The sequence below is a fragment of the Amphiprion ocellaris genome, chromosome 23 (assembly GCF_022539595.1).
Source record: "Amphiprion ocellaris isolate individual 3 ecotype Okinawa chromosome 23, ASM2253959v1, whole genome shotgun sequence".
In the NCBI taxonomy this organism is placed as follows: domain Eukaryota; kingdom Metazoa; phylum Chordata; class Actinopteri; family Pomacentridae; genus Amphiprion; species Amphiprion ocellaris.
The window spans coordinates 2,493,502-2,506,192 of record NC_072788.1 but is presented as its reverse complement, the minus strand read 5'-3'; the positions used below and the strand labels follow the sequence as shown (position 1 = coordinate 2,506,192).

The 12,691-nt window shown below is 40.6% G+C and overlaps 1 protein-coding gene across 38 annotated transcripts in view; it reads right to left on the bottom strand.

Annotated features, from left to right (window-relative positions):
• ank2b (ankyrin 2b, neuronal) overlaps positions 1–12,691 on the bottom strand; it is a 233,557-nt gene that overhangs the window by 55,671 nt on the left and 165,195 nt on the right. For all 38 annotated transcript variants that reach the window (XM_055007976.1, XM_055007972.1, XM_055007978.1 and 35 more), the window contains 10 exons: positions 12,076–12,174; positions 11,208–11,306; positions 10,598–10,696; positions 8,306–8,503; positions 8,112–8,210; positions 6,373–6,471; positions 6,130–6,228; positions 5,830–6,027; positions 2,038–2,136; positions 1,505–1,603 (listed from right to left, as the gene is read on the bottom strand). In XM_055007976.1, coding sequence (XP_054863951.1) covers positions 1,505–1,603; positions 2,038–2,136; positions 5,830–6,027; positions 6,130–6,228; positions 6,373–6,471; positions 8,112–8,210; positions 8,306–8,503; positions 10,598–10,696; positions 11,208–11,306; positions 12,076–12,174 — 1,188 coding nt within the window. The remainder of the gene's footprint in view (positions 1–1,504; positions 1,604–2,037; positions 2,137–5,829; positions 6,028–6,129; positions 6,229–6,372; positions 6,472–8,111; positions 8,211–8,305; positions 8,504–10,597; positions 10,697–11,207; positions 11,307–12,075; positions 12,175–12,691) is intronic.

Sequence of the window (12,691 nt, the reverse complement as noted above, 5' to 3'; positions counted from 1 at the left end):
GGTCAGATACTTGAGGAATTGTGGAGCCTTAGTAAAACTGAGTCTTGAAAATCTGTGACCTATTCTGTAGCCCTTCATCGGGAAAGTGATCATATTTAGTAACTTCCGCACACATTAAACATGGCGCTTCTCAGTGAGGTTGAGAAGCATGTGGTTTTTATCCACCAATCAGCGAAGATCTCTCTACGTTACAGCACATTACATCGTGGCTTTTGACCAATCAGCAGAGGCCTGGAACGGATGAAACTTCCTCTTTTCTCCGAAGTCAGAAAAAGACGGACTTGCAGCTCGGTCCTCTTCCATATTTGCAGTCAAAAAGTCAAACTAACCGTGGTTAGTTGACGAAACGGTCAAGGAACCATTGGCCTTGAATTTCCATATGAAAATTAAAACTTTTAAAAAAGGACAAAACTTTAAAAGTCTTATGTCCTCAAACAACATTCTAGGATTGAAATTTTGAATTTTAAAGTATTCCAATGAGTGTCTTTTAAAGGGTTAAAGTGTGTTCTAAAAAAACGGAGACGCCACTAATAAAAAATGTGAAAAAAGTGTCTATTCTCTATGGTTTTTGTTAACCTTCCTCAGTTTCTTAGCTTCTTTCTTCACTGTTTACTAATGTTTGACTGAGATAAAGTCCTGTGTATCTAAAGAAACAGCACAACTGTGGCTACAGACTATAGAAAACTTATTTTCATTTTTACAACAAATATTTCACCATGTTGAACGTATCTTTCAGCATTTCACTTTTCTGTCCACCATTTTTCAGCCATGCTGTGTCTATTTTTTTTGCTATGATATGTTTATTTTTTTACTCTTAATTTCTCTAATTTGTTTCCATACTTGTCTGATTCATGCAAACACTGTCTGCAGTTCAAACGAAACACCTTTGAATTTATGTTCCATGCTGTTGATCACAACTTGTAGCTTCTCAGTAGAGCATGAAAGTTTTTTTTAATAGAATCTGGAGTGAATGGTTTATTTTTGGCATTTTTTGGGGAAAGACATGTAGAATAAAGTGATTTTAGTGAAAAATCGAGATTTTCAGGTAGATTTGGCTCATTTTCCCAACAGCACACAACATACGGTTGATTCAAGGACTATTAGAAAACTAAAAATCCAAGGATTCTTGGTGTTATTACAGATTTCGGTTCAGAAAAATGGTCTAATTTTGTGCAATTTTAAATATGCCTTTCAAATCCACTGGTGTTTTTGGGGATTCAGTGGGTGAAAACATTTTATTTACATCTACTATCAGGTTAGAGACAGTCTTTAAAACATTATGAGCCAACTAGGTACCAATTGCAGAACACCAGCGTTTGGTGGAAAGTAATGACTGCATTTGTAGCATTATTTCTAAGCAGATTCTCGGTGAACGGCATCACTGTATCATGTCAATGTGTTCCCATGACTGCTAATTGCTAACATCGCTAACTGTCGACCACTGCGACATCTTAAATACGATGAACTTTTCCCTCCTGGCTCATCCTCAGCGATGGATTCTCACCTTGGCCATGGTTAAGGGCGACGCTCCTTTGTCCAAAAGCAGGAGCGCCACCTTCTGGTTATCGTAATGCGCTGCGACATGGAGTGGGGTGAGGCCGTTCTGGAGGGGAGGGAGGGTGAGCGCAGGTGGGTTAAACAGCTAGTTAGCGCAGCAACGAGGCGGCAACACCACACATAGTTAATTAAAAAAAAGAGTTACAGAGGGTAAAACTGCAGGTTTAGATGAATTAGAGTCATATTAGACAGCAGAAACTAGAAGGATCTCTGGGTGGGTCCCAAAAAAGAACATATTCAAAGGAAGACATGGTTATCTTGATGTAAAATGGCGTCTGGTAGAAATCATTGTTAATCCAAATGAGGCTAAATGGATCCAAACTAGGCTTACCAGCGCTCCTGCAGTCAAATTATCCTCAATAAACAACATTTACAGACATTTTACAATCAGTAAAACCACATTGTACATCACACACAACATAAATTTAACAATATATGACATTAAAGTGTAGAATAAAGGTGTCTATTTTGGATGCATACCTTCCCAGCAGAATCAGGAGGAGCACGACGCTGCAGCAGGAGTTTGGCTACATCCAGGCTTCCGTACTTGGAGGCCACATGCAGGGGAGTGAAACCTTTCTGTGGAGGGAAACAACCAGAGAGAAGAGACTAAGAAATGTGGTTCACGGGGTTTATTGCCGTCAGTGGTTCCTCTAATCTCTTTATTCGATTCAGTCCAGTAGGGCACAAACAATGGGTGATTTCATCTGTTTTTTTTAGCATAAGCTGGATCTTTTTACTGTTACATTAGAGCAGGAATTTTATTTAATTCTTTTCTGACACAAAATGAATTCAGATGTGTTTACTGTGTTAAAGATTTAAATCCCAAGGCCTCAAGGAGTCAATAAATGTGCATGTTTCACTGCATATTGTAGACATTAAGTGATGATGTTCCCCATTATGCAACCTCTGGAGGTTGTTTTAGTGCTGCAGGAGATGGAAAAGTCCTGGTCAAACTTGGTTAGTTGCAGTCGTCACCTTCCAGTCGTCCTTTTAGCCCATTTTGACTTTGAAAAGCACAGGTGTTACTAGTGACATTAACGTCTCCTCTGTTCTATTTAAGTGTCACAGTAAGCTATAATTGTGTGACAGTGAACTAGGATGGGCCCTGAAACTGCAGCAGCTAAATGGAATTCAGCCACTATTAATGTTACTAGGAACACCTGTGTTTGTCTTTCTATGGCATGTAGTCAAAAATAGCTGATTGGTTCCTTAGATTTGTGACATATGAAACCCCAGAAGTCTAAATCTGTGTTTTTGAGACTGGTTATTATTTTGTTATTGGTACACTGCAGATTCGCGCCATAGTTTTGATTGCTTTTTTTGTTTATGGTGTGTACGAGCATATAAAAAATATCATACGGACATGTTAGCAAGATTTAAAAGAATAAATAAATCAAATTGCCATAGCAGGTGTTTAATAATTGCCACAGACCTTGTAGAAATTTCTAAAAACATTTTTAAACTGCATGTAAATGCATCTAAAATACACCAGGAAACTAAAGCCATTTGTACCAAGCAGCTAATCATGAATAGAATACATGAAAATATATGATTGACTCCACAAAACATCACAATAAATCCATTAGAGTTAGCGTTTAGCTACTGGAGTCTGTGTTTCGAAAGATTCAATCACAATGAGACGCAAAACAACCACAAAGAGACACAAAACAACCACAAAGAGACACAAAATAACCACAAGGAGACACAAAAACAAGCAGACACAAAACTACCACAAACAGATGGAAAACCACCACAAAGAGAAGCAAAAATACCTCAAAGACCCATAATTTTTTTTTTTTTTTAAATTTGATCCATGGGACAGCGCACAAACAACATTAACCCCGTGGGGAGAGATGCATTATGCCAGGTTATAGCACAAGTGCTAATTTCCACCTGTAGTGGAATCAAAATCAATCATATCCACTGATACTGCCACCTGATTTTTTTCTAGTATTTCTGTTTATTTTATTGCTTTTTCCACAAAAATTGCACATTTTTATGGTGTAAGTCTTATAATAAGGCAGTCAGACATGTAAAAGCCTGATTCTGGTCTTAACTTGAGCTTGATTAATGTCGCTGTGCTTTGACTTTGTGGGGAAGAAAACACTCCTGATAACACTGGATGTTGCGGTTCATACTTAAATCTCATCACATAGCTCTCCCTGTGGTTCTACAACTGTCTGTTTGGGTTACTTTTTTGTACAATTAAGAACACTGAGCCCACCGACTTCCTGATGTAACTCAAGGCAGCCTTAAACCAATCATTTGGCTGCCATTTCACATTAAGGCCAGCAGAGGGGGCACTTCACCTGCTTCATAAAGCTTAACAAGTCTAGAGGAAACCACATGATCAGCGTGTTTATGACCCAACCCTGGCCATGAAGGCAGCCATCCTTTGTTTGACAAACCTGAATTATACCTGATGAAAAACACAAAAAAACAGCTGGAGAGGAGAACGACAGGAGAGAGAAAATAGCTGCACTGTGAACAAAAGAAAAGAAAGAAAGGACTCATTTATGGATGGATGGATGGATGGATGGATGGATGATGTTGCACTTGTGTTACAGCACGACAACTTTCAATGTTTGTTAACAACAGCCTCACCCCTTCCTCCCCTAAGAGAAGCCAGGCAGAGACACATCAGAAATAGGAGATAATCCCTGACAAATACTGCATCCCACCCTGCTTCATCTCATCCTTCCTATTGCATGAATAAATTAGACGCTGAATCTGTCCTGGACTGAGTGAAAAGTCAAGTTGTTGACTGTGCAAGACGCTGCTGGTAAACAGCGATAAATCATCACAAAGAGACACAAAATTACCACAAAGAGACATAAAACGACCACAAAGAGACATAAAATGACCACAAAGAGACATAAAACAACCACAAAGAGACATAAAATTACCACAGAGGCATAAAACAACCACAAAGAGACAAAAAATTACCACAAAGAGACACAAAACAACCACAAAGAGACACAAAATTACCACAAAGAGACAAAAAATTACCACAAAGAGACACAAAACAACCACAAAGAGACACAAAATTTCCACAAAGAGACACAAAACAACCACAAAGAGACACATAAACCACCATGCTTTGTCTCGTCCTTCCTATTACAAGAATAAATTAGAGGCTGAATCTGTCCTGGACTGAGTGAAAAGACGTTTCTGGTAAACAGCGATGAATCACTTGATGGCGCTCAGACTTCATGCAGAATTCAGAGGAGAGCAGCAGCTTCACAGATTCATCAATCATTCATCAGAAGTGAGTCAAACAGACACAGACCTGCAGATACAGTAAGACTGGAACCTCTTTATGTGTCCTCATGGAGGCCACATCTGGTCTACAGTCACTAAATACACATCAGGAGCTGACTGTAAGATTACACACCTGTCTGATGTAAAATCTGTTCAAAGTAGATTCCAGCCTGGTGCTAACATGAGATCTGGACGCATTCTGATGCTGACATTTCTGTCATTATATTTACTCCTGCTGCTAAAATCTGTTTCCTGTCTACAAAGACAGGATGTTTTAGTCATTGCCAAGCTAGCCCTTATGCTGCTACCTGTAGCTTTTTTTTAATTTTTCTTGAGATAGCAGGTAGAGTTTGTTGATTCTTTTAGCTTGTAGGAGTCATTTATTGATCAGATTGTATTTATAATTGTTAAAATGGAGTCACAATGAGAGCTGACCACCTGCAAATGTGGTCCTACTTATCTAGACAAGTTTGGATACAGTTTGGACGCTAATATCAAGCGCAGACGGGGTAAAAAGTCAGGTATCTTAGTGTCTGCAGTTTCCTATAAATATAGAATTTATTTAACAGAATGTGTTGTATTGTTTTGTATTGTTTTGAGAATAACTGCAATATTTCAAACTTGAAACATTATTATAAAGTTAATAATACACACATGATAGTAGATTGTAAATAATCCAGGGGCAGTAATTTTGTAGTTAACTATAGTTATGACTACAGACTACACTTTTTGAGTATGAGTGCTGTTTTTGTCAAAAAAGTGATATTATTAAAACAGTTAAAGATGAATGTGATTTGTAGTTTAACTAGAATAGAAGTATCTTACTGATTCCCAAGGGGAAATTCTGTAAAATTAAAAATAAAAATATATTTTTATTTTCAAAAAGAGCATATTGTTCATAATAATGAAACTAAAAATAGTAACAATAATATTTATAATATTAAAAATAACAATAATAAAAACGATTCTAAAAGTCAGATTCAAACATGAACATCTTCCTCCACTCACCTTAGTGGCCAGAGAGTGTGAAGCTCCGGCCTCCAGCAGGACCGAGGCCGTCTCCACCTGCCCCTCCCTGGCCGAGATGTGGAGGGGGGTGTACCCATTGGTGGTGGCGGCATCGGGATGGGCCATGTGCTGCAGGAGGAGCTGGACAATCTCCGTCTTCCCCAGACGGGACGCGATGTGGAGGGGAGTCTGGTCCTCCTGAGCAGGAAGCAGGGAGGAGAACAGACAGTCGGCAGTGAAAACTAACTTACTGTGTAACTTGTCCTGGCATGTGTGCTCTGGTGATAATCCCAGTCTTACCCGTGCTCTTGCGTCCACCATTGCTCCGTTCCTCAGCAGACATCGGACCACCTCCACCTGACCTGCTCTGGCTGCCATGTGTAGCGCCGTTTCCCCACGCTGTCGACAGCAACACACAGCATCAGCAGAGGGTTAAGAAACAGCATCCACATGGCTAAACTGAGCTGCTCACTAGAATAATAGTTTAACTTTGAGAAGGCACTCTTGCACTTTATCCCCGATTGGCTCGTTTCCATCACTCACTATATTGCTGACGTCGGGCGAAGCTCCGTTCTGCAGCAGGAGCAGGACGATGTTCAGGTGACCCATGAAGGCTGCGACGTGGATGGGAGTCAGACCAGACTGGAAACCAGAGGCAGAGAGGCACATAAAGTAAGATAGATGCTCATCAGATGAATTAAAATAGAAAACAGAACATTTCTAGTTTTTTCTGCCCAGAAAATACTAAATACTTTTTGTTAAATTATTGTATATCTGTATAGTTCTACCTAAAAAGAAAAATAAGTTAGTCCACTGCATCACCGACTTCTCCATGCTGCCCCTCTGCTATGTGTCTATGTTTTATTGGATGGTAAAAATGAGCTACCTCCCTGTCCTCAGATTTGTGTCACAGTTCATAAGGTCCACTACATGTCTTTAAAATGTTACCATCATGACATGGCTCAACTGGCTGATAAATACACAACTTTAAACAAAAGCTGCACTCTCTGGCCTCCTACTGTAACATTAAACAGTTGAATTTATAGAAATACACAAGTTCAACTCACTACAACAGGGTTTTGTTGCTGCTACATTCTTATTTGGCCTAGTCTGACCACATTACTATATAATGTCCACTAAAGTGAGTCAGTTTGGTCACTTAATGGCTCTGATGTACTTGTCTCACTGCTGTTTTAACACTTAGCATTACCCCCTTTCAGCCTGTCAACCTTGTGGACATCTGTAAAGAAAACTCTGCTATCATCGGTATGATGTGACTTTAGTAGTAAGTTTTTGAGGTGTTCTGCCAAAAAGCTACTTTTGGAGTTTCATATTCAAGAGAAGAAAGCACCTATCCACTTTTTAGTCCACTGTTCTCTTAAACAGTAACATAATTAAAATGTTACTAGGAAATATGGCAATGTTAAAAGTTAAGCTGCAGTCGGAAAGTGCAGTACTCCTCCAAGGCTGTCCATTCCCCTATATGGCATTGTCAGAAATGCAGCATTTTTTTTTGCAGAAATGCAGCATTTGTTCATTAGTTACTGATGATCAGAAATCACAGCAACATAGAATGTGACCATTTAATTAGGGATGTCCGATAATGTTTTTTTTGCCAATAACCGATATGCCGATTTTGTCCAACTCTCAATTTTCAATTCCGATATCGACCGATACCGACATATGTGGGCTGTTTAACTAATTTTAGGTAACATCACATATCTCCTGTCGTGGAATTAACACATCATGCCTGATTTAATTGTGATGCCCCAATGGATGCATTCTCAAATGCAACAAGGATTTAAAATGTAAACACTGTCTGTGCAAAATAAGAAAACTACTTCAACTTAAGTAATGGAAAAAATGCCATAATTATGCCTTTTTTTTAATGCCGTGCCGCTATCTCGCAATAATACGGAAATCTTTAACAAATCCGTGGATCCAGAATATAAGTCACATCACTGCCAAAATTTAAAGAGGTGGTCCTTGTGTCATTTCTGACCTTCCCTGAAAATTTCATCCAAATCTGTTAGTCCGTTTTTGAGCAATGTTGCTCACAGTCAAACAGACGGACAAACCAACGCCAAACCGCTGCGTTCCTTGGTGGAGTAATAACGTGGTAAATATCCAAAATTGCAGCCTTTGCAATCTACTATTAGCATTTTTTCAATTGGATTTGCAGTGGCTAGCAGTTGGAAAAAGATAACTGCCTACATCTGCTACCATCTGGAATCTTCTCTGGTCATCACAGCATGTAAGAAGCATCCATTTGTGTATCGTACCTCTGTAATAGCCTGGATAGAAGCTCCATATTTGACCAGCAGCTCCATCACCTTCACTCGGTTCTTCTTACAGGCTATGTGCAGCGGAGTAAAGCCATTCTGTGGAACACAAACACCACAGACAATATTTAGTGCACCCAACCATTCACAGGATATCCATAGATGGATCGTTCCATGACATCTCTGGGACCCACCAGTGCTCTGGCGTTGGGGTTGGCCCTCTTGTCCAGCAGCAGCTTGGTGACTCTGTAGTGTCCACAGTGAGCCGCCACATGTAACGCCGTCAGGTAGTCCAGCGTGACGTCGTCCACGGGAGCCTTGTGCTGTAGGAGATGTTTGACGCATTCGATGTGGTCTCCTTGTGCTGCCATGTGGAGAGGAGACAGGCCGTTCTGATGGAGAAAGAGAGAGCATTCACTTTGGAGAATATTTATGAGCAGCTTAATTAACTTAGAATGATGGGGAAAATGTTGCACTTGTATTAATATACGTCTTCAAACCGTTGCTCCTAATTTCAACCCGTTTCCAGCAAATCAGCTCCTCTAAAAACTAACAATGCATTGACTCTCCAGCACCAAATAACTCATTGTTAGCTCTAACTGTAGTCAAGTGTTGCTCAAATGGTCATAGTTGGGTTTCTCTCTGTAACACTGTCAGGTCTTGACCTTATTATGTAAAGCACTACATGAATAAAATGGAACTAAATTGAAACTTAATTGAATTTATTAGCATACCAAGCCAATACAGACCAAAGCAGAGTCAACAAAAGACCGATTACTTGACATACACTCATGAGACCACTAAGAGCACGACTCCATTTTAATGTTAATGTTGCTGGATGCGTAAATTAACAACCACATCAACTAAAATACTGAAAGGCCAAAAAAAAACAGTTCATGCAGCTTAAAGTTTTGTTTTAATCTCAATACTGCTGAGATGGTTAATTACTACTTGACATGTTTGGGCTAGTTTCACCTCCATCAGAAGTATAGAGCTGTGCAACATATCCAAAGTTGCCCTTTTAACACATTGATTCTTATCAGGTTGCTGAGCTACAGATACAATATTATGGGTATGGGAAGTGTACAGTAGAGAAATGAGCAAACTACACTGTTCTAGCCTGGTTACCCAACAAGTATGGGATGACTGTGGGTCAAAGAATAGCTCAGTTGCTTTTAAAATACCTGCTGATATGAGAGGGCTAAAGAAAGTTCTCCATGTAACAACTACTCCCAATCAGCAAAGCATTGGAGCTGGGTTTCTACCAAATCTGCATGGGTACACCATTAAAGAAAGAAATCACGTAGCGTTGGAAAAACAGCACTGGAACACTTCGTCTGCCCTTGGAAAAAAATGGACTACCGCCAGGTTTGGGCTATGCAGTATTTTTATCTGAAGAGATGGTCATTGTGTCACATTAGATAATTACAGTCATACATTAAATGAAAGTGGAGCCAGGAACCAACTTCCGGAGACAGGAACCTCAACTAACAATGTCATCTGGGGCAATGAGTGTGATACTGCCTGGGCTATGATTGGAAAAAGCAAGAAAACCCCCAACTTGTTGCCTGTTCTTCCTGTCACCATGCCGTGCTGGGCAGAGTTCTCCCAATTGTCAGTGTCATAGAACACTTTGTGGGATTTGTCATACAATGCATACAAAGCTGGTATTTAGTTGGGATGTTGTGAGGTTTCCAACATGCACTTGTTGGCCAATATGTTATACAGGATGGAGAAAAAAAAGACATCAAATTGCCCATTTTTGGACTCAATGCCCTACATCTTTCAGGTTGGAAAGATTAGTCTTGCTTGGCCAGCCCATTCTGGCGGGAAATGGTGGGAAAAAATGGCCTGCATTTCTTCAAATCAATCCCAGTCATTGAGGGCAAGGCTAAGCAAAGGATGCGGCTTTGATAGCTTTTCAAAATACAGTAGGTCCTTGGTTTACGACATCCTGAACATACAGAGTTTCATGGTTATGTCGCCATCTTCCATAAATTTGTTAAGAAAGTCTTGTTCCATCACTCTGACGTACGCCGTTTCCAACGTTCAAACTAATTTTGCACGGGAACTAGTTGGCGAGCAGAGCGGACGAACACGTCGTCACGCTGCGCTATACGAGGAAGACGGACTTATGGCAAAGATCGAGTGACATCGCACCGTAGGAATGGAATTCCGACGTTAGCTGAGGACCCCTGTATCCTGTAGTGACAGGTGGAAACCACAGTTGCGGTGGAACATTTGCCGAGCAGAACACTCCAAACCACGGGCAAAACTTCTAGTTTCAGTTTCATTTCCGATGCAGGAAGTTGCTGCCCAGAGGTTGGTGTTTCCCAAGACAAACACACATATCGTGGAATTGTGGGAGAATGTAGACTTAAAGGATCGGCCAGGTGAAGGCTTAGACCTGCAGACTGTCATAGAGTTGATATCATGTCCCAGCAAAGACGTGAATCATGTAAAAGGTGAATATGAATGTGACAAACCTTGGTCCTGGCCAGTAGAGGTGCTCCTCTCTCCAGCAGCAGTTCTACAGCTGTATCATGTCCACTCCGAGCCGCACAGTGAAGGGGAGTCAGACCATCCTATGGAAGCCATTCAAAGAAATTCATCAGCATTAGTACATATGGACAAAAACCAATGGTGTTTCAGCTTTACTGATGTCAGTGCCCAGATACAGAGATGAACTAAGGTCAATGCCTTAGCCTGAAAATGACCTGGATATCTGCTATAAAATGGTCACATATCTACACACACAGATAGTGTCTAACTCAGGCCGGATGTGTTTGTATCAGTTAAAACCAGCTAATAACACGACTGTCTCGTTAGCTGGCACGCAACAGAGCCAAGGTCAGGATGAGCAGTGATAGTGCGTTTAATCCACTGACCTCCTGAGGTCAGACTGCACTGAAAACAACATCAGGTCACATCTGTTGTTGTTCATGGACACCATCGTTTTGCGTCCGCCACTTAACACTACAGAGGATGTGACAGCTGCAACACTTCCTGCTGCGTGTGATTCTTTGGCTTAAAGGTGAATTGGTTCCAAAATCAGACATATCTCTGTGTTAGTTTTGTGTTTTCTGCAGTACTCACCCTTGTTTTAGCGTCAATCTGAGAGCCACGGTCCAGTAACAGGCGAACCATGTTGGTGTTGCCACGCTTAGAGGCCACATGGAGGGGAGTGATCCCATTCTGTAGACAGGACAGAACATAGATTTTAGCAAATTTCATCTTAATTAAGCACATTATTGATTAAACACATACATATACAGCAAAATTTCTAAGGTAATAACACAAACAAGTTCAGATTTGAGCTATGAATACATCATCTCTCCGGATTAAATAATTTTTTCTGCCTCTTTGGTAGCCAGCAACACATGGGAGAAATGCTTCAGAATACATTTTGTTTTTGAGTGCAAAGGAGCTATTTTTATCCATATTGTTCCATCTGTTAAAAATAGCACATCTGAATAGCCTTTTCTTGATAGCAAAAGGACAAAATTTCCATCTGAAAAGCGTTAACCAGAGATAAAAGTCATCATTTTGGATGGCTGAGTTGTTCGGAGGTGGGGAGGGGGCTGATATTTGTGTGTCAGAGACTCAGTCTACAGTCCATGTCTGGCCTTTTCAAAGCTTTGGTTAAAACCACTCTCACTCAGTTGTGTCTTGATCCATGAAAAGATGAGGCCCACTTGAAGAGGGTTTCCTTTGTGTGAGTGAGTGAGTGCTTGTAGATGTTAGAGGCCACACACAGTGACTAGGCTCAAGGGAAGTGATGACAGGAGGGCAGCAAAGCACTGAGAACTTCAGATCTGATGACTGCTGTATTTAAAAGTGGAGGTAATCACCAATGGAAATGACATTCAAAAGGTGTACAGGTTGAAGTCCTTGTGTAGAATGCCATTATCTGCTATGCATTTATTACACCTAGACAATACAGCGGATTATAAAGGTGTCCTACCCTTGCTGTGAAGTCAACTGCCGCCCCTCTGTTCAGCAGCAGTGTGGCCACATTGACATTCCCATAGTGGGCAGCGATATGCAGGGGGGTGAATCCACTCTGGAAGACAGACAGGAAAGAGACGAACACACAGAGAGGAAGACAGAGGTCAGATGTTGGATTTATCTCAAAGTTCCTTAACCCTGGCGTCTTGACCTTTCCCAGCATGCAGCAGTCGCATCAAGCATCAACGGTGAACAGAAAGTCAACTGAAAACAAAGGCAATGAAATGTCACTTGAACAAAAAAATATCTTTTACATTGTTTTTTTGTTGGGAAAATATGCAAGTCAGAATGTGTAGCACCCACATATAAAACCCCGAAACAAAGACGTCACTTCCATGCAAGTTATAAATCACAAAATAAAAGAACTGGCTCCAATAGGAAAGGATAGAAACAAAAGCAAACAAACAGACGTACAGTACACACAGATTGTTGTCAAGATTGACATGAAGATGGACAAACTACTGGATATTATCTACCAAACATCAACACCAAATTATAGTAAAATCATAAAGTGGCACGTAACAGGGATAAAGTCTCCCATCAACACCAAAGTGCACTATGTTCACTGTACG